The 21,543-nt window shown below is 53.5% G+C and overlaps 2 protein-coding genes across 14 annotated transcripts in view; one reads left to right on the forward strand and one right to left on the reverse strand.

Moving 5' to 3' along the window:
• Window positions 1–1,644: 1,644 nt before the first annotated feature.
• Window positions 1,645–5,011, reverse strand: C20H1orf43 (chromosome 20 C1orf43 homolog). Its single transcript, XM_040618867.1, has 7 exons — window positions 4,876–5,011; window positions 3,675–3,776; window positions 3,302–3,410; window positions 3,000–3,053; window positions 2,537–2,703; window positions 2,374–2,432; window positions 1,645–1,959 (listed from the first exon to the last, which is right to left on the reverse strand). The coding sequence occupies exons 1-7, from the start codon at window positions 4,942–4,944 to the stop codon at window positions 1,761–1,763; spliced, it is 759 nt and encodes a 252-aa protein (XP_040474801.1). The 5' UTR covers window positions 4,945–5,011; the 3' UTR covers window positions 1,645–1,760.
• Window positions 5,012–5,112: 101 nt separating this feature from the next.
• The window catches only part of UBAP2L (ubiquitin associated protein 2 like), a 31,042-nt gene continuing 14,611 nt past the window's right edge, over window positions 5,113–21,543 (forward strand). For 3 of the 13 annotated variants that reach the window (XM_040618456.1, XM_040618459.1, XM_040618463.1), the window contains exons 1-11: window positions 5,113–5,198; window positions 9,047–9,176; window positions 9,758–9,835; window positions 10,217–10,351; window positions 12,856–13,024; window positions 13,339–13,434; window positions 14,180–14,225; window positions 14,492–14,604; window positions 16,245–16,319; window positions 19,883–19,935; window positions 21,447–21,532. In XM_040618456.1, coding sequence (XP_040474390.1) covers window positions 9,087–9,176; window positions 9,758–9,835; window positions 10,217–10,351; window positions 12,856–13,024; window positions 13,339–13,434; window positions 14,180–14,225; window positions 14,492–14,604; window positions 16,245–16,319; window positions 19,883–19,935; window positions 21,447–21,532 — 941 coding nt within the window. In that variant the 5' untranslated portion in view covers window positions 5,113–5,198; window positions 9,047–9,086. Of the gene's footprint in view, window positions 5,234–9,046; window positions 9,177–9,757; window positions 9,836–10,216; window positions 10,352–12,855; window positions 13,025–13,338; window positions 13,435–14,179; window positions 14,226–14,491; window positions 14,605–16,244; window positions 16,320–19,882; window positions 19,936–21,446; window positions 21,533–21,543 lie in introns of all 13 variants that reach the window. The other 10 variants (XM_040618460.1, XM_040618464.1, XM_040618462.1 and 7 more) reach the window with 6 other exon arrangements.

The raw sequence follows: 21,543 nt of genomic DNA on the forward strand, positions 1-21,543 counted from the left end.
TTGCCCCGACTGCAACCGAAGCAACGCGCTTGGCAGGTCCACGGTTTAACCCGCACGAGGGGGGACGCTGTGCCCCGCTGTCCCCATGTGTCCCCAGCACTGCCCCCTGCCCCATCCCACCTCCTCCCAGCCCAGCGAGGGGATCTGGCTGCTTGCCAGCGCCATGGCCAGTGCCACTGGGCCACAGCTGCCCTCCGTGCCAGCCACACCGTTAAGGGCACCCCAGTGACCCTTAATGGCACCCCAGTGACCGTTAAAGGCACCCCAGTGACCGTTAAAAGACACCCCAGTGACCCTTAATGGCACCCCAGTGACCATTAAAAGACACCCCAGTGACCGTTAAAGGCACCCCAGTGACCCTAATGGCACCCCAGTGACCGTTAAAGGCACCCCAGTGACCGTTAAAAGACACCCCAGTGACCATTAAAGGCACCCCAGTGACCCTTAATGGCACCCCAGTGACCATTAAAAGACACCCCAGTGACCGTTAAAGGCACCCCAGTGACCCTTAATGGCACCCCAGTGACCGTTAAAGGCACCCCAGTGACCGTTAAAAGACACCCCAGTGACCGTTAAAAGACACCCCAGTGACCCTAATGGCACCCCAGTGACCGTTAATGGCACCCCAGTGACCGTTAAAGGCACCCCAGTGACCGTTAAAGGCACCCCAGTGACTGTTAATGACACCCCAGTGACCGCGGCAGCGGCACGGGGACAGACGCAGCCCCAGACCCGGCAGGGAAGGGTTCCCCACAGCCAGAGGCCAACGGCACGCATCCCGCTCGGGGTTAACTGTCATTTTATTAAACAGCAATTAAAAAGAGTGCAGAGGCCCGGGTGAGGGGCAGGGGTCCTCGCCCCACGCGGGTACACGCTGCGGGGAGTGGTGAGCAGCGGGCACTGCCGGTCGGCCTGGCAGGACACAGATGTCAAGTTGGGGGCCGCGAGCTTTCGCCCCCGGGGGCTTGGCAGCCACTGGCACCCGAGGCGCTGGTGAGAGTGGGAGGAAACACCCCCTTGGCAGGACAGACAGGACGTTCGAAGCTGGTATTTGTCTGCTCGAGACATCCCCAAATGCCCAGGTGCAGGAGAAAAAAAAAGAAAAAGAGTAGAAACCACAGCCCAAAGAGGCACCTCAGCCACGGCGGCTGAGAACTGGCCACCAAACTATTTACACTCCATCCAGGCACCCTGGTGCACGGCCCCGGCACACGGGCAGGCAGCGACGGCGCCGCAGGGAAAAGAGGATTCACCCTTTGGAAGGAACAGACGAGTGGCTCCAGAGCCCGAGACCCACACGGACAGGACGGACAGACAGCACCAGCTCCCACCGGCCGTCACGGGGCAAGAGGACAGGTGGAGGAGAGCGCTGGCTGGGATCGAGGTCTTTTCATAAATAAGCTAAAGCTAATCAGTTTATTCACAGGGCCAGGGCTCCAAGACGTTGCTGGACTCGAAGCCTGAAGCGTGTCCCGAGGAGGCCGCGCGGGCCGATGCCCTCCAGGTCCAGGGCAGGTCCCTAGGCAGGCACACCGCTCTGAAACGCGCTCGCGGCGAGGGCCGAGCCCCGCCAGCCAAGCCAGCCTCCGCTGAGCGACGACCTCCGGCGCCGTGCAAGAGGGAGACCCCAGAGCGCAGCCGCTTCCTCCTGCCGCTGCCCGAAAGGCTCAACTGCGGCCAAAACCCACCCAGGACCCCAGCTGCGCCCGGCGAGGGGCTCCGCTGGCGGCAGGTCCCCGGAGCAGTGCTCCCTGCGCAGCTCACAGGGTGCTCTCCAGTGTGTTGTAGTTGTCCTTGAAGCTCTTCAGCTCCAGGAAGTGTTTGGCACGTTTGCTCTTCTGGTTGGAAGGCAGGTAGGTGACCTGGATGGTGGCGGGGTTGGAGACTTCGGAGGAAAGGGTGAGGTCCTTTGCTGCTGACTGGTGCTGCCGCTGGCTGCTGCCTCCCCGGGCCTTGGTCCTGCAGGGAGAGGAGAGGCCTCGTCACGGCTGCCGCCCGCCCCGGAGGAGCTGCTCGACCACCCCATCCGTCTGCCTGACACGAGGCAGATCTGCCCTCGGGACAGCAGCGCTCACTGAGGGTTTGAAAACCAAGGGTGGGGGTGCCAGGCCTGGAGCCCACGCGAGGTCTCTGGCTCAAAGTGGCCGGCCCAAGCAGAAATGTGGTCTGTGACCAAGTGACAAACCCAAAAATGCATTAACAGATGGGCTGCAAGGAGTAAGGAAGCCTGGAAAGACGGCCAGGCGTAACAGCCCACACCTGAGGCTGGGTTTTGCCCCAAAGCCCACCTCTGTTCCCACCTCCACGACGGGCTACTGGAGCCCAAGAACCCACCACCGCTCCCCACCTGCACCCCCAGGCACTGACACTTACATGTTTGCCAGCTCGTTCAGAGCATCCTGGTACTTCAGATATTCCGTTTTCCCAAAGACCTGGATGCAAACAGAAAAGACCATGGAAAACCCAGCCGAGGCGACAGCACGACCTCATCCAGCTGTCAGAGCAGGGGGCTGGGCGACGCAGCGCCGGCGCTTACCCCAGTGCCGTAGCGGGCACTCTCGTACCCATCCAGCAAGGTGTCGATCAAGGCTTTGCGGATGCCTTTGAAGGAGGCGCTGGAATTCCGCAGTTCCAGCAAGTAGGCACAGAAGTTCTTCCCTATTAAAGATTTTGGGTACCGCCCCTCTGCGTGAAACGGGATTTCTGGAACAGAAAAAGGCACCATGCAACCGGCTGAAGGGCAGGTAAAAACGCCTCATTTTTTGGTGGCTAATTAAACCTCCCACCTCGTCTGCTGCCTCCATTTGCCGACTGCTCCCAATGCTGTGAGTAGAGCTGACTCTCAGGCTGCCAACCCTGGCGTGGGATGAGTGACTGCTCTCCCCAAAGCAGGACCTCGAGCCTTATGAGGCTGCTGACCGATGCGCCACATCTTATTCCCTCTACACACGGTCTCCCCCCACCCTTCTCCCCCCACTCCCACCCGGAGCTCCCCTTACCAGATGTTCTGATCGCATCCAGCGCCTTCATCCTGTACAGGTAGTTATAGCAGCCTGGCAAAGAGAAAAGCCACCGTGAAAGCTCTGCGGAAGGTGGCAGCGGGAGGGAGGTGGGGAGAGCAGAGAGGAGCAGAGCGCAGCGCCACTGTCTCCCATCGGCTCGCCAAACGCGACGTTGCAACGGGACAGGCAACAAGAGAGGCCGGTGCCGCAACTCGGCGACAGGAGAACGAGCTGCCGTAGTGGGAGAAGCACCAGACAGTGTCTCTGGTGGGCCCTGACGCGCCGTGAGAAGTGGGTACCTTGTGTTTCCAGCTGCAGAAGCCTGCTATCATCCTCAGCTAACAGCCGGGGCTCGTACTTGATGTCTTGTACCCTCGACAGGCGAATGTCGATTTCTTCCTTTAAATCCTGCATAGTGTGGGGGGAAAAAAACCCAAAACATTTACAGAGCGCTCACTCTGTCTGTGGGATCACAAGGATGATAACGGCCAAGTCCTGGGGGCCCTCCAAAATAAACCCGCTCTCTCTCCAGCTGCTCATCGCCACACCAAGGTGGCAGCTCCTGGAAATACCCAGTTTTGAAGCAGCCCCTGCCTGCCCTTCGGGGCACAGACGGATCCACGGGGGCAGGGGAAGGAGAGCACATCTCCCCACGGAGCCACACGCACCCACCTTGGGCGCGTGCTGTCCGACAGGCACGTGGGGGCCGCGGCGGGACTTCATGGCGAAGCGCATGATCTGGCGTTTCACAAAGATGAACAGCAGCACGAAGACCTGGAGCGCCAACAGCGGGGACGGGGTCAGGTGTGCTGAGACACCCCCCGCCCGCCAGGGTCTCACAGCCCCACGGACTCCCTGGTGCCAGCCCCATGGACACCCCAGGCTGAGCAGCCACCGGGCCCCCCAGACCCCCCCAAACTCGGCAAGCACAGGATTCCCTCTTCAGCCCATCAGGAACCCCACGGACACCCCAGCCTCCACAGAGGCTCCTACTCATGTCCTCTCCCTGCCCCACAGACACCAGGACCCCACGGGCACTCCGGCCCAACCCTGTAAGGACCCCGAGTCCGGCTCCGCGGGAGCTCCCCATGGATTCCCTGGGACATGTCCCAATGGAGCTGTGTGGGCAGCTCAAACCTGGCTTCACAGCGCCCCATGGACATCCCAGGATGGGCCTCGGAGGGACCCCACAGCACTCCAGGCCCAGCCCCACGGGAGTCCCACAGCCACCCCAGGATCAGCCTCACAGCGGCCCCACGGACACTCCAGCCCCAGCCCCACAGCCAGCCCAGCCCCACAGGAGCTCCATGGACACCCCAGGATCAGCCTCACAAAGTCTCCATGGACACTCCAAGCCCAGCCCCACAGCCACCCCAGCCCCACAGCCACCCCAGCCCCACAGCCACCCCAGGATCGCCTCACAGGAGCCCCGTGGACAGTCCAGGCCTAACCCCGCCGCCATCCCAGTCCCATAAGAACACCAGCCCCCCCCCCCCCGCCCCAGGATCGGCCTCGCAGGGACCCCATGGACACCCCAGGATGGGCCCCCCAGCCGCCCCAGGATCAGCCTCACAGGGGGCCCATGGACACCCCAGGCCCAGGCCCATCCCCACAGCTACCCCATCCCCACGGGAGCCCCACGGCCATCCCAGGATCGGTCTCACAGGGACCCCACGGACACCCCAGGATGGGCCCCCCAGCCGCCCCAGGATCGGCCTCACGGGGGCCCCACGGCCACTCCAGGCCCAAGCCCAGGCCCAGCCCCACAGCACCCCCCAGGATGGGCCTCACCGCCGCCCCGCAGACACCCCGAGCCCGCTTCCAGGGGCCCCCGCCACGTCGCCCTGGCCACCCCCAGGCCCTCCCGGCTTACCAGGCTACCGTAGGCCATCACCAGCACCACGTTAACCCCGGAGAGCCAGTTACTGCCGGCCCCCGCCATCCCCGGCCCGGCCCGGGGCCGCACAACATGGCGGCCGCCGAAGCCACTCCGCGCCCTCCCCACGTGACAGCGAGCACAACCCCTCCCCCTCACGTGACGCGGGGCGCGCGGCGTCACACGCCAGCAGGGCGCCCCCTTCCGCCGGGGCCCCTCCCCCGCATCACGTGGGTGAAGCCGGGCTGGCCCCGCCCCCGCGCCCTCATCACGTGATGGGGGCGGGCGCCGCTGGTAGTTGTCAGTGTGGTGAGACCCAGGTAAAGTTGGCTGCGCGGAGGCGGCGGCGGCTCCGGTAACTGCGCGCGGCCCCTTTAAATCCCGCCCCCCTCCTTGTCCCTGTCCCCGTCGTCCCCCCCTCCGCCACCACCGTACGCCCCCCTCGGCCCGTCCGGTCCCGCCGCCGCCCGGCCGCCCGGCCCCGCCGCTCCGGAGGCGGCCGCCGCGCCCCGCCGCTGCCGCCGGGCCCCGCGCGGCCTAGTGGGCCGGGCCGCAGCCGGGGGCTGGCGTAACGCGCGGCCGCCGCAGGTGAGGGCGGGCGGGCGGGCTGGAGGCGGGCGGAGGGGGGGGAATGGCGGCCGCGGCCATGAGGGCGGAAGCGGCCCGCGTTCGCCCGCCTCCCGGGTGCGGGCCCGGCCTGGCGCCGCGCCGCCGCGGGAGCTCCCGCGGGCCCGTTCCGCTTCCCCCCTGGCCGCCCGCCTCCATTGTGTGCGGCGGGCCCGGGCGGCTCCGGCCCTGCCGCGCTCCCGGGGCCCGCCCGGCCCCCGCCGCCGGCGGTAACAATGGGAGCCGGGGCTCCGCGCGCGCCGCCAGGCCGCCGGCTGCTTCCCCGGGGGGGGGCCCTGCCGGTGGCGGCCGCTCGGTGCGGGGCGGCCCCCCTGGGCGATGCTGGTGCGGTGCTCCCGGGGCGATGCCGGCCCGCAAAGCCCGAGCCCCCCGCGGGATCCCCCCTGCTGCCTCGGGGCGCTCCCCCCGGGCGGGGGGCGGCATCGCCCGCCTGAGCCTTGCCCTAAAGCGCTGCAGGTCGGTGCACAGCTGAGGGCTCTGGGGACGTATCTGGGGGCAGCCCCCCAAAAATCTTGTGCTCTGCACGCACGGGAGCTGCGGGGCTTGCAGCTGCGGTGTGTTTGCTCCACAGAAAAAATCATAACCCGGATTAACTGGGCTCCTTCTGCGCTTCTTCTGCCCAGTGTTGCAGGAAAATCTTTCCCAAGGCTTTGCCCTCCGTGGTCCTTTGGAGCCTTTTGCACGTGTTAATTGAAATTTGTCAGAGGGGCATGAAAAAACAAATTTTTCTGTGTTAACAGAGAAGGGAAACTGAGGCTGGGATGTGCAGGGGCTTGCCCAGCACCACCCAACAGGTCTAATGCAGCCGGGGATAGTGGATGTGACCAACAGATCCTTGTTCCAAAACTGTAACTTACCTGAAATTTCTAATAAAATAAACAGTTTGTTACATTTTTGTATCACCTCTTTTTCCCGAGACTCCGCACTTCGTGTAGCCGAGACGCTCTCCTCTCTAGACGTTGAAGGCGAGTAGCGGTGTAGTCTGAAAAGGGGTAACGGCAAAGTGCGTCACGGTTACTTGCAGCTTTCTTTGAAGAAAAGATGTTGTAACCTGTAGCTCTGAAGCTTCTTGTTTTCCCTAAATCCTGTACGGACGCATCGCTTTCCCGTTGTCTTGAAACAGAAGCGCTGGCCTGGTTTAACGCTGCTTCTCTGGTGTGGCTCAGCCACGGTTTGCTTTGGTTGGAGTCGCCCTTTTTTATGACATCCGGCTTGGTGAATATATATATATGGGTTTGCTCTTTAAAAAAGACCAGAAAAAAAGAGGTAAAACACTTTTGATGAAGACTGCTTTGAACTGGTAAACTTGTAGTCTGGTTACTTCTCTGCGGGGCCAGTTCGAGTGTCTGGATGACCAAGATTTGCGGTGAAGCGTTGCCTGTGAGCTGTAGTAAAGTTATGATTGAGGAGTAAATTAGCAGCAGCCAAGTCCTCTTCCCTTAACGCAGCGCATGGGGCGTTGCGTGGGGATGCCTGCTTACCCGACAGTCTCTGCAGGGTCTGGGGTCCAGCTGATATTTTGATAACGGATGTTTTTCTTGTGTGTGTGTTTTGTGTTTGTTTGTTTTTTTTTAATTTTACATGTTAAAGAAAAAATTATCACGATTGAATTGTGGCAGAAATGCAGCTGGGCAGAGCAGAGCGTGGCAGCTGTTGAACAATGCCCAGCCACTGCACAAAGGTTCGGGGCCGCAGACTGCTGGAACTGTATCCTATTGAAATTGCAGATTAAGTTACTGCAAACGCGCAGGATTGCTTCCCTCTGGGCCTGCAGTTCTGCTGCCAAATTGGTTTAATATGACAACTTGTTTGTGCGTGAAACACTTAGAACTGGGAGAGACGTAGCAGTGGAGAGCAAAAATAAATACCGTGGGGAAGAAGCCTGCGTGGAGCGTGGGAGGGATGGCTGCTTAACCCGGGAGGCTTTGTCTGCTCTGCCTTGGGTGAAGCCTGGGCTTGGTGCTTTTCCTTAAATCTGCTCGGTGTCACCTGCACCTTGGGGGGTCCTGGTGACCAGGCAGGTAGCTTGGGTTCTTCTCTGATAAGAAACCGTGGTGCTGTATAGCTGGAAAACTGTGGGTTTAAGTCGCTGCGAGGCATGGGTGGCCCCAAAACGCCAACTTTGGAGGTTTTGTGGGAGGAATTGTGCTTGAAAACTTGCCTGCGAAGGAAGGCTGGATGCTGATGGGAGCAGGAGCGGTGGCTCGCGACAGCATAGAGGTGCCATTAGGGTCTCCGTGCTCTTGGGGAGAGGTGTCGCAGCCCACTTGAGTACTCCGCTCGCAGACCTTGACAAGAGACTCCCCAGTTCTCGCCAGGCTGTTTGCTAACCCCGCTGCTCAGCTCTCCCCGCTTTATGCACCAGGTCTTGCTCTGTGCTGCCATGTCGGTGTTCGCAAGCAACGTTTCAGATCAAATCCTGCAGGTCGCATTTTCTTGCTCGGGTTTCCTCCCCGCTCTTCACGCTCTGTCTGTGGCTCCTTCCCCTGTCCCAAGCATCTACCTGCGGCACTGGCACCTGGAGCAGCCCCTGCTGCTTTGGAGGAAGGCGTTGCAGTCTTGTTAATGAAATCCAAAAATGTGAAGTTCACAATTACTGATATTTCGGCTGTTTGAAAGTAGCAAGTCCTGCCAAGTGCTGTGGGATGCGTCTGGCATCCCTTGTGCCTGGGAGATGATTGGCAGGGTAAAACTACTTAGTGCTGATCCCGTTCTAACCATCCGGGCTGGGCTCTTCCCCCGAAGCTCAGTGTGAGGTGTTAAAACTCCGCTTGCTTTGGATGTTCCGTGGCCTGAACTCTTACTAGGATTGTTTTGCCTCGAGCGGTTACCTAACAACGTTACTGGCTGTTATTTCTTGTTGACATCTAGTTCGTTTTTTTTGGTAGTTTTTTTAATACTCGGTAGAAGAAAACTTAATATTTCCAGTTCTGAGGAATAACTGAAGCAAGCAAAACCGGGCAGTTCTACAAGGGCGGTGTTTTTTTGAAATAATATCCCACAAATCTGTTGCACTGCTTATTACTGGAGTGGTTTTGCTTCCCCTGCCCTGCTTTGAAGGCAGGAAAGGAGAAGGGAAAGTAGTAGATGTGTCTGAGGCTCTGAGGTGTTCTGCTCTCCAAGTGAAGTTCCTTTAGAGCTTTTTTTCCAAGCCTTCCTTGATCTGGGTGATCGCTGTAGCCCTTTACAGCTCTGGTCACGGCAAATCCGTGCCAGCAGCAATTCATTAAACCCTTCAGCCCGAGTACTGCTGCTCCTGGGTCCCAATTACTCCCACCTGGACGCAGGTGATGTTTCATTTAGGATGCTCCACTGTGGTAGCGGTGGAGAAACTCTTGGGAAGTACAAGTGGCTTTTTAGTCTTGGGGGCACATGGAAGTGGCAGGCTGGCCCGCCGTGCTTCTTGGGGAAGCAGCGGCGAGGGTGGGGGCCCACGACGGCTTTACCGACTGCCTCACCCACATGCTGGTTCAGTCTTGGTCCTGCCTTTTGTTTTTGGTTTCTAACGGTCTGTTCTCTCTTCTCCCCTGACCCACCGCAGAGTTCTACCTTGTAAATACTGTTATTTGTATATACTGTAAATGATGACATCGGTGGGCACTAACCGAGCCCGGGGGAACTGGGAGCAGACACAGACACAGAGCCAGACACAGCACAAGCAGCGGCCGCAGGTAAGGGCAGCGTCCGTGGAAACCAGTTAGCTGGGAGGCGGAGAGCTGGCACTCCTGCCTGGCCCGCTGCTAGCACTTGGGCTCGGCCTAACGAACTTCTGGGTGCTGCTCCTCGCAGAACCAGGTTAATTGGGCGGCCGCTAACGGTGGGGCTTCTCTACTGGTGTCTCCGAGTGGGGGCTGGGCTTGAGGTTTGGGTTTGCCTCCATCTGACCGTTCCCCGTTTGCTCTCGTGAACGCGAGTGGCTGAGGAGCAGCCTGCAGTGGGTCTTGGCGTTCTGGTGGTGCTGAGGTCGGCTCAGAATGGACGGTTTCGGTGATTGCTGCTCACCTGGCGCCATGGGGCCATCCAGCAGTACCTCCCTTTCTTGCATACTCCCCCCGCACTCACTCCTCTCGGACTTTCTCTCTGAAGCTTTCCTCTTTCTGACCCTCATTTGCGCCTCCTTTTCATCATACTGATTCCCTTCCAGAAAGGAAGATCTCTCCAGAGATCTGAGGGAAGCGGTGTGGCCTTTGGAGAATGGTTTGTTGGAAACGCACCGCTCTAAACGTGCTCTCTCTACGTTCCGTTTCTTTAGGCCACTGCGGAACAGATTCGACTTGCACAGATGATTTCGGACCACAACGACGCTGACTTTGAGGAGAAGGTGAAACAAGTGAGTGTTGAAAGTGAAGGTGAACCCTGACGGGAAGCCACGGTCGATGTTGAGAGTACTGTGAGTGCTGGGAGGTGTGGGAGGGATGCAGCTGGCTGCTCCCTGAATTCCCTTGGTCCCCGGAACGCAGGGAACGGGTGTTATCCCGAGAAGAGGAAGGTTGTAGGTTGGCTTGGGGTGAAACAACAGTGACCCACTCTCAGTTACTTGTTGAAGGGGGCATAATTAAGCTGAGAAGGCTGGGGAGACTCCCAAACCCTGACATCTCTCTGTAGGATTTCTGGTTTGGGATTCAACTTGCTTGCCTCCTAAGAGATCCGTTGGGATTTTGGTGCGTTCTTGGTTTGGGACATGCTGACCATGGTGTGGCCTTCTTTGCAGCTGATCGACATCACAGGCAAGAACCAGGATGAGTGTGTGATTGCTCTGCACGACTGCAATGGGGATGTTAACAGAGCCATCAACGTGCTGCTGGAGGGCAATCCGGACACGGTAGGATTGGGTCCTGTAAATCTGGTGAGGCTTAGTTCAGTGTAACTGCGTATTTGGAGACGAGACGTACAGTAATGTCTAGATAACGAGAACCAAAACGACTGAGTCGTTCCACAAGTAGCATGTAAAGCGTGATTGTGTCCTGGCTTCTTAACGCTGCTCTCTGTAGGCTTGCACAGAACGCGAGTGTGGCCAGCAGGCCCAAAGGGGTAGAGGGGAAAACGCAATAAATCCTTTCCTTCCTATTCCTTTTGAATCCAAGCACCTTGACGACAGTACAGTGGCACCTGTGTAAGCTTTCACACTGCTGTGAGTGTGAAGTAACTTGTGTTTTCCCACAAGGGCTGGGTGACCTGCGTTGAAAGGCAGGTATGTGTCAGCGGTGGTTCCTTGCTGTTAGGGAAACGCAGTTCTGCGTCTCTGGCGCTAAATGTTCGCTTCCCAGCGATGCGCCGACTGCCTTGTGTGCTGCTGCCCGTGCCACCTTTTGGAAAATCTTTTTGCTGTTTGTTTGCTGTGGAGTTAGGCTCAACCGCTGTCACTCATGCAGGTGCCTTCTGAGGCAAGCCAAAGTCAGCTCTGAGAACAAGCGGGTGCTTGCTCAGGAGGAACCTTCTGACTGGTGTGTGGGATGTCATTCGTTTTGTGACAAAGACAGCAGAGGTGCAAGATCTCTTACAGCCCAGTAAAAAGCCTACAAATATCAGAGCCCTCCAAACTGCTGCTGATTAAACGTATCCTCCCAGCGCCCTGCTTTGGCTGAAGCTGACTCAGCTCTTTATGGAGTTGAGACTCTAAATATCACTTCAGATTACTATGCATGAGTTCTTTTATTATTATTGCTATTAGTCCTTGAGTGTAGATGGAGGAGCTGGACATCTCGGACTATATTCTGTGTAACTGCTCCCCAGCGTTAGGTGCCTTGCTAGCTTGGGCACCAGCCGAGTTCAACTCAGTGCACGCAAGCGTTTTTCCTTGCCTTCAGAGAGCCCTTTCCATTGACAACTAAACAAAATAGCTGTTGAAAAATCCTTTCTAAAAGGATGATATCAATGTGCCTTGCTGAGGCAAAGCTTTGCCACAGCTCTTTATTTTCTTCCACCTCCCCTGCAACCAGTGGCTTCCAGTTAAACAACAAACTCCCGCTATCACAGCACCTGCATTTCCTAGATAACACGGTGCTCGTGAAAATAACATCCAGAATAGTGTGTGGCAAACAGTGTTATGTACCAGTACCTCCTTTATTCAAGCAGCTGAAATGCCCAGCAGCGTGAGAGATGCAGGGCGAGGCACGGTGACTGCAGAAGAGACAGAACTGGAGCTGGCAGAGCAAAGCCCTCGGTGCCCGCCGCTTCTCCGGCCTTGGGGGGCCTGCGGGCCGGTACCCGCAGCACGGAGTGTGGGCAGCGGCTGTGCTGGAATTGGTCAAAGGTCTTGGAGCTGCTGCTGGCCTGGATTCAGCTTGTGCAGCAATCCCGTAAAGGGGATTTTCTGATAAGGAACAGACTTGCTAATTGCTCACATACTCCCGTGCTGATGAAGACAGCTCACCTGCTGAGCTCGTTACTCGGAACATACTGTATTTCAAACAGTAAAGGAGCTGGTGTGATCTTAGCATTAGGTTAGATTTGGCTTAAAATTACAGTATTCCAAGTAAATATTTTCCTAAATTTCCTTCTGAGCCAGATACCTATGGAGAGAGACTTCAGAAGCCTTGGGTTTAAAGGCAGTTTGTGCCTCTGTGGTTTGTTTGTGTTTTTTTTTTTTTGTCACTGTCCCTGCATGTTGCCATCCAAAACCAGCTGTCTGCTTGTCTGCCGGTTATGTTTTCAGGTGTTTGTCAATGACTTGTGACTATTTTTAATTGTTCTAACAGTGTGTAGCATCAGTTTGAGTGTGAAACCGCTGCAGTCTGTCATAAAATAAACCAGTGCGGCCCCATGGCAGTAAGCTGGAGTGCTTAACTTCTTACAGATGAACTTGGGATGACTTGAACTTGCTTGTTGAATTAATTCTGTGCTGCTCCTCTCCCTGTGAGCTGTTGCGTGGCGAGGAGTTTCGTTAAATCACTCTGCATCTGAGAGACTTAACTTGCCCTAAAATATTGACTGCAGAGCCCTTTGGAACGTTTACCTGGGTGATTCGGAGAGCTCTGCATAACAGTGACCTGTATGAAATCGCAGGGTTTGGTTTTTTCCCCCTAAACAGGGTAAATTTGTCCATGCTTTGAACCTGAGTATTATGCCCACTCTGTTTAAGAGGTTTAGTAGATCTTTGCAGAAATAGAGTAACTCATCTTCTGTTATCTCAAACTGCGTGCCAGTCAGCTGTAAGAAAGCTTTCCTTGAAGGAAGAAGCTGTACTATGTGTAGGCTGATAGACTTTAAAAAAATAAATAAATAATGGGCTGGAAACCATTTTTCTGGTGGCCTTTGTTGTATTCTCTGTAGCATGTTTAAATATATGTGTATTTGCATTGCGCATCGATCAAACTATGATTAACTTCTTTCCCCTCTGCAAACCTTCAGCATTCCTGGGAAATGGTCGGGAAGAAGAAGGGTGTCTCAGGACAGAAGGAGAGTGGACAGACAGAACCCAGTGAAGAAAGCAAAGAAAACCGGGAGAGGGATCGGGATTTCAGCAGACGACGTGGCGGGCCACCGAGGCGGGGGCGAGGTGCCAGCCGTGGAAGAGAGTGTATGGACCTGCCCTTTAATAACACCCATAACACTTGGTGCCGCGTAAAAGCTGTCAGTAAAGCTTCTTGGGCAGGATGCATCTTTGAGGAGAGCCATCCCTCTGTGTGTGGCCATCTGTTTGAGGCTCCCCTGTCTGAAATGATTCCTTGGGTGATCACCCTCGATACCATCAGCTTAAATAAAAGGAGTTACGGGAGCGTTTGGCAGCGTGGTCTCCCGCACAGCCGCTGTGCTTTGGTGTTTGAGGTCTGGTCTATCCTCCCTAAAGCAGGATGGATCTTGAAATTGTCTTTGCCTCCTTCTGTCTTTCAGTTCGGGGCCAGGAGAATGGACTAGACGGTGGTAAGAGCGGAGGATCCTCTGGAAGAGGCACAGAAAGAGGGAGGCGGGGACGTGGCCGAGGCCGAGGTACACACAGGGTGGGAGGGCAGAGGGGGTGGGAGGCAAAGAATTACGTTAGCATATCTTATCTCCGACGTGAGGTTTGAAAGCTTCTTACGGGAAGAATTGCCAAACTGAAAATAAGCACTTGGTTTTTCTGTTCTTAGGCTTGTGCTTAGTACTTACACATGGCCTCCCCATCTTAAGCGCGCTAGAAAGCGCATCTAGTTCTTCTGTCCCATCTGTGCAGTTGAAAACAAAACAAAAAACTTTATTGTATAGCAGTGGGAAGTTAAAAAAACTAATGCAACAATTTGGCAGGTGGGCCAATTGCTTGTTAGCCACAGCATCTGGATCCTCCTCGTTCTTGCACGTGTATCTCTGAGTCCCGTTGCTCTGCAAATGTTTGCCATGGGTTTTAACTATTTTAGCAGCAGAAATTCATTCTTCCGCAAAATCCATGCCGCTCAGAAATTGTTGCTGAGGACACACGCTGCAGAAATCAGAACCTGGGGTCCAGTACTTGTAGTTTGTGCCAGCGGGAAGCCTTGTCTGAGCCTGGAATTTTTTATAATTGCTAATTACACTGCCAGCCAGCTGAGGTCATTCCCATACATACAAAGACGCTGCTGGAAATCCTATCAGCTCGGGAAGATCCTTACCACTTTCATATTTTGGCCATCAGGACTCCATATGTTGTTCAAATGTTTCTTTTCGTGGTGGTGCAGAGCCAAGAGAGGTGCTCAGCAGTGCATGTGTGGATATTTTACAGGTGGCTCTGGAAGGCGAGGGGGAAGATTTTCTGCCCAGGGCATGGGGTAAGTGTCACCGGTACAAACTGCAGCATAGTAGCGTTTGCGTCAGTCGTTTGTGTTCCAATTTTCCGTGTGTTTTTTTGTTAGTAAAGCCAAAACTGCATCATACTAACTGAAATTTGGAATTGCCGGTGTAGCTAAAGCTTCCCTCTGCTGAGAGCAATGGCTTTGGAGACTCTTTGAGATGCGTCATGGTCTGAATAAAATCAGTTGCTTTTCAAATGCTTAAGGAGAGGGAGTAAAAATTTCCATCCTCGTATTTCTTACAGAACTTTCAACCCCGCTGACTACGCTGAGCCGGCCGGCGCAGATGAGAACTATGGGAATAGCAACAACAACACATGGAACAACACTGGCAGCTTTGAGCCGGATGATGGCACAAGTAAGTGGGCTCGGAGCACGCGATCGCTGTGGTGTATTTTTTTAGAGGGTAAGTGGATTTAGTGTCCATCCAGTTACACTCGGGAGGTTTTGCTCTTTAGGGATGGAGGAACAGGTTGTTGGTTCGGAGGTGGGTTTCAGTTTACACCCAGAGGTGCCTTTGCATCTGTTGGGGTAACCATGTTGGAAACTGGGAGCTGGGTGATTGTTCTGGTGTGAGCTTGTGCGTGCTGTTGCCCAACAGAGGCACAGGATCACTTGCCTCCATTTGTTTTCCAATAGAAACCATGCTGCCTCTTTGGAAAAATCTTTTTTTTTTTTTTTTTTTTTTAATCAACCTTAGTGTGACAAACACAATCGAGTTCTCCTGATATTTGGTGCATCCTCCAGAGGATATTACTCAGAGTTCAGATATCTTGCTCTTGATTTCGGTACGGGGAGCATTCTCTTTCATGGTCATCATGCTCAAACTGCTGTAACTTCCCTGTTGGAAGCAAACTTTTCTTCACTGGGTGGTTTGTGAACGCCGATCTGCCCTTGCACATTCTCTTGCAGTGGAAAAATGGTCCTTTTTTTTTTTTTTGTTTCAAGTATGCACACTATTGTAAGACACAAGTGAGCTCAGATTTTGCAGTATTAACTGGCCAGAGTTGCAAGGGACAGTCCTTAATCGTAAGTAGTCTATTTGTGTGGGTTTTTAAAGAGTGGTTGTTTGGGTTTTTTAGTTTTTTGTGTGGTTTTTTTTTTTAATGGAGCCATCTCGCACCACTGTGAAGCCAAACTATTTTTCCATGATTTTTGAGCATTCAAGTAAATACCATGTCTTGGTTATAAGAAGCGTTCACAACCGTATTAATGACACTTGAGGCTACTTCCATGTTTCTTGTAGTTGCTGGAAAACTGATAGCTTTGGAAAAAGAGAATCAAAGCACTGTAAACTGTGATGCCTTTTACTACACGTTGTTAGTGTAGGGTTTGGGATTTTTTGTTGGTTTGTGTTTTGGTGTTTTTTGTTTGTTTGGGGTTGGTTTTTTGGTGGTGGTTTGTTGTTGGTTTTTTTTCCAGAAAATGGAGAGCTATTTTGAAAGGCCAAAAAAAAAAAAAAAAAAGCATGGTTTTATAAAACACTAGCAGATTGAGTGATCATCTTCTCGCTGACTGAGAAACGGGAGTTTTAAATACCGGAGGGAGTAGTGTAGGCATGTGTTAAGGGCAATGGGTACATTTGTCTCTGGAGGAAAAAGGGATGGGAGTGGATGAGCTCTGTGTGCTGGAAGTTTAACTGTCTATCTGAACAGGCTGCTGTGGGTTTTTTTTTTTTTTCCTCTCCTGTGTTGTGGAATTGTGGAACAAAGTGGGTCAGAGCGTGGTTGGGGGGGAAATTGAAGATTTTTCTGATGGAAAAACGCAGATTTGCTCTAGTGCAACAACGCAGCTGTGAAGTTTATTGTACAACTACGCTGTTCACCTGTCGTGCGTGGTCGTTTTGTTCCCGTTTTCGTAGCCGCAGGCATCTCTTTAAATTACCAATATCCACAGGTACAATGTGACTGGTGTTCATGGGGGCAATGAAACTCACCTTCGGTTCTTTAAGTCAAAAATTTCACTGGTTGTCTTTCTTTTCTTTTTTTTTTGTTTCAGGACTTGATTTCATTGGGGGTGAGGGGTCAAATTATCCCCGAAAATTTGACACTGCTCCTGGTACGATTCATCCAGGTGCACTAACTGCCCCGGATACCTTTACTTTATAGCTTTTTTTAAAAAAACCAACCTGAAATATCTGTGGATATGTCATTCTTCTTTTCTCTTTAATTTGTTCATTGTAATGAATATTTGACGTTTGTTCTGACTGTGCTTTTACTAATGCTGACACTTTGTGAATGGGGAGAGGTTAAGCCAAATTCTTGTGGATTATAGAAATTTAAACTTCAGCCGCTGCTTCTCCATACCCGGAGCAGCTCTGTGTCCGCAGCACTGATGACAGAGTATCCCACCCAAGGGGAGGAGGAGGTGTGAGGCAGCTGAGTCGCGTTCTGCTTGTCTCGCACCCGGAAAGCTGTGTCTTGCCGTTGTCCCCCTGCCATTTCCTTGACGTGGTGCTTTGCTTCTGCGGCCGCCGCTTCGCTGGCCTCCCCGCCGCCTTTCTGCTTAGGGTCAAAACGCTGCTGCAAGGGGAGTTCGTCTGGGTGAACTAGCTCAGCGCTTTGCCCCTGCTGATGGCCGCCTCTGGGCGAGCGAGGCGCTCGGCGGCTGCTTTGGGGTGCTCTTGCTGCCTAGCTGCTCCTCTTGGCCTGAGCAGACCTGCCCTGCAGTTGAAGATGACGATGGATTTGGAGATGACCGGGATGCCTGATGGCAAAGCTGTGCCTGGCCACTTTATTTTTTTTGTTTTTACACTCTGATGCCTCATGAAGCCAGAAGGCACCCGTGAGATTATCCAGTTTGCTTTTTACGCCTACCGAATCCCATCGGTGTCTGTAAACGAGGCCGAAATCGCATTTAATGTCTCCTCCATCTAACCTGAGGTCTGGAAGTCAAAGTTAAGGGCCCTTCTGGAGGAATTTGCCACTTTTCTCTGGAAAGTCAGGACAGGAGGGGGAGTGTTGGCACTCTAGAGCCTCTTTTGCAGGGGCCCAGAGGCTGGCATGCTTGGAGCGCTGCTCTTGCTTTGCAGCATCTCCTGGTTCCCACCTCTGGGTTAATTTTTAACTCCTACAGGCAGCACAAAGCCATCTGCTGCAGTGCTGCCATTGTGGTTTTGCCACACTTTGCTCTTGTTTGGATTTACATTCCTTTGAGGTGCGGGGGGGGGGGGGGTTGGCTCTGTCACCCTTGCAGACTGGGGGATGAGCATGTGTGCAGACTGGGGGATGAGCATGTGTCCACTCATTGAGATAGTGGCAGGACCACCTGGTGGGCTGCAGGAGGAGCAAGCTCGTTGCTCGTCTCCCAATTTAAAATGAAGAAATAGTGTATTTTTGGGGGTGGGAGAGCCCTTGGAGACACAACGGGATTTTTTTTTTACTTCAGCACATTCATATTTGCAAATGCCTGTTGACTTCAAATTTTATTTTTTCCCCTTTTCCTGGTTAGAGAAGCTTAAAGACCAGCAGCTCTTTGAAGGGCTTTCTTAAAGCAGCGGAGGGATTGCCGATCAGAAGACAACACTTCCGAAATGGTGTTAAAGTGTCAGGGCATTGCTTCCGTTCCAGCTTTCCCTTTTGTAAGAGCTTGATGGAGAGCAAGACACTCTGTTTCTTTCAAGAAACTGACTGCGCTGTGCTGGTTGGGAAGCTTTCCGGAGCATTTCTGCTGAACACCCAGTTGTACATTGCAGGGCTTCAGTTTTCCATCTGTCTCTTCGTGTGCAAGGAGCACAAGCCGTGCTGTGAATAGGTGTCCGGTCCTTGAGAAGCAGCAGGCTTGCCGGGAAAGCTCCATCAATGGCTGCTCTTCATCTGCAGGATTTTCCTTCTGCTTTCTGTGCTGGTTTGCTTTTCTTCTCACTTCTCCGAAGTGAGCGAGACTAAGAGAGCCCTGTGCCATGTTCCTACATGCACAAACTCTTCTTGGGGCAAATCTGGCTTCCTGCTCTCCCCTGCCAACTGCAGCTGACCCAGGTACCTTCAGCTCCCACTTCACCTCCTGGCTAAGGGTCGAGCTGGTAGGATCTTTCTGGGCCGTAAAAATCTGGAAAGGAGCCTTCCTGCTGCTGATACCGCTGTGAGGGCACAAAAAAGCATCTAAGGAATGGTGGAATCTGGGTTTTCAAACCCCAGACATGTTTTGCATTGGATGTGTTGAACTCCTCCAGATGCTTCTAGCTGGGGAGAAAGGGTTAATGTGCCTTGAGACTCCTGGCACTCAAGGATTCTGTGCTGTATTAATAATTGGAATAGTAAACCAAACCAAAAAAAAAAAAAATCCAGGAAGGCTTCTTGAATTGGCTCAAATTGTCAAGAAAAACGAAACAGCCAGCAAAACAACAATGCAAAAAGCATAATTCACTGATCATACACTGATTTCATGCACTAAATACCCCACTTCTAGCCAAGCAGTTGTTTGGATGTTTTCGCTTCGTAATTTAAAGTATATATGGGAAGGTCCGTTGTGTTCTTCCCACCAAAATCTCGGTGAGCCTGATTGTGTCCTGCAGAAGAATTCGCAATGTTCTTGTTGCCCACGTGCTCTGTTTTTGTGCTGTAAAAGGCTTTCAGCTTATAAGAGGACTGATGCCAACTTGTTCCGTCCTTGTAAATGTCTCCGGGATTAGCCCTGTTGGCCGTGTCGGGTTTGTCGATGGGGTTTGCATGGGCTGAAAACAAGTTGTGCAAAATGGGGCCGGTTTTACACTCGGAGGTTTTGGGATTGTAAAATGCTCCTGCTATCCTCCCACACCAAATCTTAAGTTGTCTAATGGATTTGGAAGTTGCCATGTAATATTCAAAGTACCAAGGTTAAAATGTGATGGATGTGAGGGACGGAACAAGTTGAAGATGTGGCCAGGGAAAACTTATCTCTTACTTTTTTTTTTTTTTTTTCTGGTAAACTTTGCTCTCACAAACTGTGCTGGACCGCAGCTGAAATCTTGTGCTTTTCTCCCTCATGTTTTACGCTACTCGCTTCAAGCATCTCTCTGAAATTGGTCACGGAAAATGCAGGAATTGCTTAGTCCCTTAAATTTTCCTTTGATTCCCATTTGCCTGTGCACAGGAGGTCCTGGTGCCGTGAGGTTTCAACATTTTGGGGGGTGGGGGGGGAGACGAACCACATGAATGGTTCCGTTGTCCCGGGTTTTACAGAAATGTAAGGTTTAACCGGGTGGTGAGGTCCTGCACGCGAGCTGGCAGGAGGCCCGCGGAGGAGGTGCTCTGTCTGAGCTGCTGGGGTGACACAAACTGCTCGTCACTGCGGGAAACGTGCAGCTACTGCAATACGAGGTGAAAATCAGGAAAATGGCACAAGGAGGCTGTCGGGGCTGATGCCAGGGCTTCCTTGCCAAGCTCAGCTTCCCTGTTTGGTGTCGGGGTGTGTGCGTTTCCCTAGCTGCCAGCCCAGCGTTCCCTCTCTTTCAGCCTAGCCTGCCCGAGCAAGGCGGAGGCAATCCCATCACGGTACCTTGCCCCAGGAGTTGTGGGTTGGGGTCAACTGCTTTAACTTGTCTGGTTGGCAAATAAAAACCCTCTCGGCTGCTTGCAAAGCTCCCCAGTGCTTCCCTGGCTCTTGGAGGCAGAGCTTTGATGCACACGTAACTTTTCTACCTGTTGTTATCCTTGTAGGTGCGTGGAGGGCAGCGACGGAAGAATGGGGCACGGAGGACTGGAATGAAGATGTAGGTACTCTCCAAACCCCTCTCCTCCCCGCGTCTGCTGGTGCTGTCCGGTTTGTACCCACGCGGCTACGAGAGGCGCACAAAGCCCATCCATCCTTCCCAAACTATGGGTATAGCCCAAGCCAGGCTCCCAGTTCCAGGAGCTATGATGAATAAGTAAAAACCACTGCTCCTAAATTACGTGTGTAGTAGAGCTTGCAATAGGAGCCCAGGACAGGAAGGGATCTCCCAGGGCATCGAGTCTGGTCCTCTCATTTCCTACAGCTGCCTTATGGAATTCTTCCATAAACTGAAAGACTCTTTCCTGACTCCACACACGGTTCTTGCTCTGCTCCCGCAGTGGAGCGGCAGTTGGGGGTGGTTTGCCTCTGGGACACGCTACGCGCCGTGGAGGAGGTGGCAGCAGTTTCGTGCGTGTGTCGCATCCCTGTTCACACACACACACATCTGCTGGGCCTTGTGATCTGGATTGAACAGAAGCTCTTGGCTTTACCGTTGGACTTGCTCGATGGCATGTCTTCCTGCTTCTTGTTCTCTACCCAGCATTTCCTCCAGGGGAGAATGGACGTTCTTCTCGCCTGCTTTTAATGCCTCAATATCAGTTTCTTCTGAAATGGGCTTCAGTCCCTCTCTGAATCAAGGGTGAACTTCTGTTCTTGCAGGTGCTCGCAGGGTTGGGCTTCTTCAGTGCCATTAGCCTTGCATGCTCATTTTTGCTAAGCCTACAGATCGGGCACGAAGGGAGAGCTCTTGCTTCCCAAGCACTGTCCGAAGGAAGCGCTCCTGCCGTGTTTGGGGCCACAAGCAGCTTCTCTGTCTGTTCGGTCAGGGCTCTGCTTGAAGAGAGCCTTTGACAGCCTTTCCTGCCTTCAGTCGGTGTGATACGCTCCCCAGGGCTCCTGATTTTGGTTTTAAACTCTTGCAGCTTAGTTGCCGGCGGCTGCTCAGTGTGTTCATATTCAGATACGTTCTGGGCTAAACCACAGGTGGTCATTAAATCTCCCCTTCATTCATTTTTGAGCGATGTTATTTTCCCTTCCGTAGTTGAGGTAGGTCTGTTGGTCTCCGGTCAGATCATCCAGGTGAGGCCAGGATTGTTGGAAACTTAACTATGGGTCTGAAGTTTTTTGGTTTTTTTATTTGACTTCTCTAGCAATGGTTGCACCTACCTGTGCAGTGGGTTTTGCAGCTCGGTGCTGCATAACATCAGTTCAGAGCGTTTGTCTCGGACCTCAGCAGCCCTAGTGGATTTGTGGACTACAGGAGATTTGTAGAAGGATTTGTTGTTTGGGTTTTTTTTCCATCAGCAGGTGATTTTGTGCACTTGCCCGAGAAGAAACAAATTAAACAGAAGCTGATTCTGATGAGAGCCAGTGTTAGAGAAGTTTAGATCTAAATGCTTGAAGTCCTTGAATCTTTCTGTGGCTGTGCAAGCTTCTGCATGCTTTACACGGAGACTCGAGACGCCGTTCTCACTTTTGGATTCTTTTTTCCCTTTTTGTATCTTTCAGCTGTCTGAGACAAAGATCTTCACCGCCTCCAATGTGTCTTCAGTGCCTCTGCCTGCCGAGAATGTGACAATCACAGCTGGACAGAGGTGACAGCCCG

The sequence above is a fragment of the Falco naumanni genome, chromosome 20, assembly GCF_017639655.2.
Source record: "Falco naumanni isolate bFalNau1 chromosome 20, bFalNau1.pat, whole genome shotgun sequence".
NCBI lineage: Eukaryota > Metazoa > Chordata > Aves > Falconiformes > Falconidae > Falco > Falco naumanni.

Bases quoted from the DNA above. Each gene is read 5' to 3' on its own strand.
- C20H1orf43 (XM_040618867.1), bottom strand. From the start codon at position 4,944: ATGGCGGGGGCCGGCAGTAACTGGCTCTCCGGGGTTAACGTGGTGCTG. The intron at 2,433-2,536 runs GTAAGCGCCGGC...GTTTGCATCCAG, and splicing joins GTGCCCGCTACGGCACTGGG to GTCTTTGGGAAAACGGAATA. The intron at 1,960-2,373 runs GTAAGTGTCAGT...CTCTCCCTGCAG, and splicing joins CTGAACGAGCTGGCAAACAT to GACCAAGGCCCGGGGAGGCA.